At 60.1% G+C, this 5693-nt stretch overlaps 1 protein-coding gene across 1 annotated transcript; it reads left to right on the top strand.

Annotated features, from left to right (window-relative positions):
- Positions 1-139: 139 nt before the first annotated feature.
- On the top strand, positions 140-5492 carry LOC123254696 (myocardin-related transcription factor A-like; the record flags this gene model as incomplete). The annotated part of the gene is made up of 5 exons (XM_044683655.1): positions 140-195; positions 2157-2232; positions 2938-3099; positions 4524-4699; positions 5084-5492. Coding segments are annotated over 5 exons (746 nt in total), but the record flags the coding sequence as incomplete, so codon positions are not given.
- Positions 5493-5693: the final 201 nt, after the last annotated feature.

Genomic DNA, 5693 nt, shown 5'->3' on the forward strand with positions numbered 1-5693 from the left:
GGGGCAGGAAGGCGGCCGAGGTGGTAGATGGGGGGGGACGTCTGGTTGGGGCCGCTAAGCCTGGTGAGGAGGGGCCGTGGGCAGAGGGGCTGATTCTCTCTGAAGTCACTCTTCTGACTTTTTTCCTTCTTTCCAACAGCTCTGAAAAGTCCAGCTGCGTTTCACGAACAGAGAAGGAGCTTGGAGCGGGCCCGGGTAAGGCACCAGAAGTCCCCGGCAGGACGGCGCTCTTTCTCTGCCAGCCTCGGGCAGTGCCCATCCTGAGCTGGCCAGGAACTCTTTCCTGGGGTGAGGGGTGGGCCCGGCCAGGATGGTGGCCTAGCCATGTGGGCTCTGCATCCTTCCTGCCCCGCGTCCCACTCCTCACCCTGGTGCTTGAGTGTCTTTCCACAAGGCATGACTGCTGCCACGCACAGGGTTGCCAAGCTTCCGTCCGCTTGGTATAAGCCAACCCAAGTCCCAGCAGGGCCCCGCTGGGTACTAAGCTGCCGCCTCTCTGCTCCTTGGTGGGGCTCGTTTCTGGCTACCGCGGGGCAGATAGATTTCAGGGGAACCCTAGAAAGTAAAGCTCCTTGTCTTCTGGCTGCCCCCGGTGCCACTGGGGCGCTTCCTGCTGCTGCCTGATGGGCTCTGCCAGGCCCCAGCCGCTCCCCAGGAGACTCGCCCCTTCCTTTGGAGACCTCTCTGTGCCATCCGGGCTAGTGGGGAGCGGAGGCCTAGGCGTGGGCACAGGCTTTTCAGAACTAGAAGAGACTCCAGAGGTGCTCTGGCCCAGCGCCCCCATTTCGCAGCCGAGTCAGCCCAGACCCAGAGGCGGAGCTCCTAAGTGGTGGATGCAGGATGGGGAGATGGCTTCTGCCTGCCCCGTGACTGGGCCAGCACTGCTGGGCGCGCAGGCTCGCTGCCGAGGGCCTTCTCCATCCTCCTCACTTCCCGGGGTGGGAGGCAGAGCTGACCGGGACTGCCACTTTGATAGGCAAGGAAGAAGCCTCGGAAAGGAAGGTTCAGGGCCACCGGCTGGTGGGGCAGAGCTGGAGGAAGTCAGAGTCGGGTCCAAGCCTCTTCTCAGGCCTTCCCGCCTCCCCCCAAGGTAGCTGGGTGTTTCTTTAGCACTTCAAAGTGGCATCACTTGTGATGAGGGAAAAGGAGAGCAATCACGCAGGGGGCAGCGGGTAGCCCCGCATTCAGCCCAGAGCCAGGTGCCCACTGCCCACAGAGCCCGAGGAGGACGGCTGGGCGCTGCCCCTTCCCTCGCCAGAAGGCTTCTTCATTGGCAGTCCAGGAGAGCAGAGGGAGTTCTGGCCTTGGAAGAAGGGTCCGACCCCAGGGATGTGAGCCAAGTTACTGGCTCTCCCAGAGCCTCCAGTTCTTCTTCCAGGCAGGGAGGGAACAAGGCTTGTTCCAGCCCTCAAAGGCTTTGAGTGCTCACGAAATGCAAACTGTGGCTCCTGCTACTGTGGGTGCAGCCCAGGACCTTCCCACTCTGGTGACATCGAAGGCCCTGGCCTGAGGCCAGCATTCAGAGCCTCAGACAAAGATTTGGTCACCGGATTTGAGGTGACCTTTCGCAGCACCACGATGGAATGGCCTGCTCTGGCCATTAGGATTGAGCTGGGGGGCAGCTGGGTGGCTAAGTGGATGGAGAGTCAGGCCTAGGTTCCAATCTGGCCTTGGACACTTCCTAGCTGTGTGACCCTGGGCAAGTCACTTGAGCCTCCCATTGCTGAGCCCTTACCACTCTTCTGTCTTAGAACCAAGACAGTATTGATTCTAAGACAGAAGGTCAGGGTTTTACTTAAAAGAAGGATTGAGCTGGCCCAGAGCCACGGGCCTAGTGCCCACAGCGCCACGCCAGGGGCCAGGGGCCCCAGAGCATTCTCTTTTTGTCCCCAGACTGACAGAACCCCAAGTGAAGGCTCGAACTGGGCTCTGCAGTAAGCTGGCCAGTGAATGTGGACGCTCCCAGCCCTGGCCTCGGCTGAGCTTCCCAACGCGTACCTTTTGGGACCGAGCAGGTTCCAGAAGCGGCCTGTGTCAGTGGCTGGGCGAGCCTGGGGACCCTCCCCAGGGGTTTCGCCGGGGCTCTCCTTGGGTTTGAATGCCAGACTTCCAAGCTTCTCTCTGAGCTTGCTTTCTTTTTGCTTTTGTCCCAATAGACGGAAGATTATTTGAAACGGAAGATCCGTTCCCGGCCGGAGAGATCCGAGCTGGTCAGGATGCACATTTTAGAAGGTTGGTGTGGACAGGGGGGATCCCGGCCTGGGAAGCTTGGCTGCGCAGGAATATGGCCGTCTGTCAGCATGGAGGAAGACTAGATTTCTACCTAAGGAAGGCCTCAAAGCTGTGCCAGGCCAAGCCCCCCTTGCGCAGTCGCGGCCCCCGCCTTCCTCCTCCTCTCCTCAGCTCCAGCTGAGCGCCCTCAGCCCAAATCTCTGCTTTAGAATTCCCAGGGAGGCAGCAGCCTCGGCTGTGGCTTCTTTTTTCTGGGCGAGTCGAGGCCATTTTCTGCCACTGTTTTTCTTGGTTCTGAGTGTGTCCTGGTCATGCAGTCCCTCCCTTTGGCCCCGGAGTCCTTCCTGTGGTCCTTCTGTTCCATGTGCCCCGTTGGGCTCCATGCGGGGCGCTCAGGCTTTCCTGGTGTGGGATGTGGCGGGGTGGCCTGCCGAGACGAGAGACGAGCCTCCCCTTCCCCGGACCCTTGTTGTGTCTTTTGTCTCTTGCTGCCCGGCCCGGCTCCCCTGGTGGCCACCTCCAGGAGTGGCCTGCGCTTGGCCAGGCCCCCCGCGGCCATGTCTGTGATCCACCCAAGTTCGAGGTGAACGGCTGATGGGGACGGACGTGACTTTCTTTGCTCCTTCCCGGGAGGAAAGGACGGCTTTGACGCCCTGCAGACAGAGCCAGGCTCCTAACGCCGCCTCTTCCTCCCTCCCTGCGCAGAGACCTCGGCCGAGCCTTCCCTTCAAGCCAAACAGCTAAAACTGAAGCGAGCCAGGCTGGCCGACGACCTCAACGAGAAGATAGCCCAGCGGCCGGGCCCCATGGAGCTGGTGGAGAAGAACATCCTTCCGGTGGAGTCAAGTCTGAAGGAGGCCATCATTGGTAAGGAGGAGCTTTGACCACCAGGGACGGGGCGGGCCTTCCCAACCGAGGCCCGGGAGAAAGAGTGGGCCAGGCAGGCAGCGGAAGACCCCTGGCCCTTGGTGCTTGATAAAGAAATGGCGGGAAGAGCAGCCCCCTCCTCCGGGAAGGCCCTCGGGGCCCTTGGGCTCAGCTCTGTGGGGTGGTTGTCCTCCCGCTCTGATGAGGAGCCCCAACGCTTTCAGATCTAGGCTTACCGCTTCCTCCATCCCGGAAAAGGCCCCCCAGAGACAGCATCCTCCACTTTGCTGCTCCCCCTCGTTACGCAGATCCTCCTGCCCCTGGCCCAGCTGGGGCTGCCTCAGTGCCGTCTCTCGTGGACAGAGGTCCCTGGCAGCCTTTCCCCTTGCCCGCAGCTGCTCTCTGAGAGGGGGACAAGGGGTACCTGGGTCCTCGGGCTCACCGCCTGCCAAGCCTCCAAACAGAATGTGGAAGGACAGGAGATCGAATTGCTCTGATCTGTCAGATTTTAAGATTTCTGCCCAGCCCAGGAGAAGCTCCCCATACACATGGGCCACTGCTGCCAGGGACCTTTCCCTGGAGTGGCCTCCTGTCCTCCTTGGTTCCTCTGTGGGGTGGGGAATGGCGGAACCTTCCCCAGGCCCTGAGGAAGAGCCACTGCCTGACCACGTCACGGCTTTGCTCGGTTTCCCACTCTGTCCAGTGACCTCGCTCCGTGGCCAGCAGGCCACCTCTGGCCTCTCCACAGTGGTGCCCGTGGTCCCTTTCTTGCTTTCCTCTTGGCCCTGCCCTCCAGGACACGCACTCGGCGCCTGTAGAGAGCAGAGGCCATAGCCGCCATTTTCTGAATGAGCAGAAGAGTCTTTCTTGGCAATCGTGTCCCTGGCCAGGCAATGGCCCCCTCTGCTGTTTTCAGTTCATTTCTGAAAGGCGGTCACCACGTGTCCAGGGGGAGACACTCTGGGGTTTTTCTTGACTCATGGGGAGAAGAGTCAGAGACACCCCACTCCAGCTCCTGTGGGCAGTTTCGGGGAGGCCCTAGGCAAATGGGAGCTCTGGCCAGAGGCAAGAAAAAGGGCCGCCAAGCTTGGAGACTTGCCTGGGCGACCAAGATGGAAGTGAGAAGCGACTCCCTGAAGAACTGAGAATGGAGAGCACAAATGCAGACAGCTCTTTCCTCTTTCCTAGCATGGCGCAGGGGGCGGTTGGGGGAAGGCCCGTGGCAATGCCAAGGTGCTTTTACTTCTCCTTTACCCAGAACTTTTCTGAGTCTGCCCTGGAAGCAAGACGCAGAGAGCTTGCCGCGCCCGCCCCTGCCAGGCGGACAAAGGAAGCCTCTTATTCCCCTGGTGATACGTAGGGCCACACTCCCCTCCCTGGCCTGTGGTGATGGGTTCAAGGGTGATGCTGGCTTCTCTTTGCAGTGGGACAAGTCAATTATCCCAAAGTGGCCGACAACTCTTCTTTTGATGAGGACAGCAGTGATGCCCTGTCCCCTGAACAGCCAGCCAGCCACGAGTCTCAGGGATCAGCACCATCACCGCTGGAGGGCAGAGGCAGCGAGGCCCTGGCCCCCTCAATTTCTTTGTCCCCTCCTCAGGTAAGACCACAGCAATGGCTTCCCTAGGCCAGAGTTAGCTCTATTAAGATCCATGACCCTCCGAGGACTTTGGGTCAGAAGATCCAGATTTTGATCCTGTCTGGGTCAGCCACTTCCCCTTCCACAGCCCCCATGCCCTCTTCTGTAAAACCTGGAGGGTGCCATTTACCCACCCCCCTTCGAGGAGCTTGTGAGGAAGGAGCTCCAGACCAGTGGGGAAGTCACTGCCAGCAGAGCCTCTGCCCAGCAGGCTTCCATCTTCCTTTCTGCTGCCTCTGAGCCTTCCTTCTGCAGCGTGAGCACAGTGCTTTGTCCTCCAGAGGATGTGTGGACTTCCTGGGTCTGTGGCCCTCTGGGCTCCTCACAGTCTCCTTTCCCCTTCAGGTGGTGTCCCAGCTTCAGGTGTGCCCCGATTCCAGTGAACCTGCTTTCCTGGCAGAGCAACTGTCTCCTCTGCCAGCCCCACCTTTGCTGCCACCCAGCCTCCCCAACGGAGGGGCTGCTCCCACTGCCAAGCCCACCCCGACACTCATTAAGGTACCAGTGGCCACTTTGGGATGCCCTGGGCAGAGATTCCCTGCAGTCATCATGGGGAGGAGGGGAGGTCTCTGGGGGAAGGAGGGGTCACGGCACCCCAGCATGGAGCTGATGGCACAATGACACTCAGCGCTTCCCCCTCCCTCTGAGGCCTATGTAAAAAAATTGGAGACAAACATCTGTGGGAGGGAAGGGGCAGGAGGCACTGTGGGCACTCGGCAGCCTCATGTGGACCCGGAAAATAAAGGGGCCTCCCTCAGGCCACATCTTGATCCTGCTTAGCACTTGTGTTAAACTACCAAATCTGGGTGTTCTGAGCTTCCTTCCTGCCCCCAGCTGTCTTCCCTGCCTCTTCAGTAGCTGATCCGTCTCCACTCTAGCCTCCTGTCCTGGCCAGGCCCCACGTAGGACCCTCACTACAGTTCCATTTCTTCATACCTTCAGTCATCTTAGATGC

Source organism: Gracilinanus agilis, unplaced genomic scaffold, assembly GCF_016433145.1.
Source record: "Gracilinanus agilis isolate LMUSP501 unplaced genomic scaffold, AgileGrace unplaced_scaffold3002, whole genome shotgun sequence".
NCBI lineage: Eukaryota > Metazoa > Chordata > Mammalia > Didelphimorphia > Didelphidae > Gracilinanus > Gracilinanus agilis.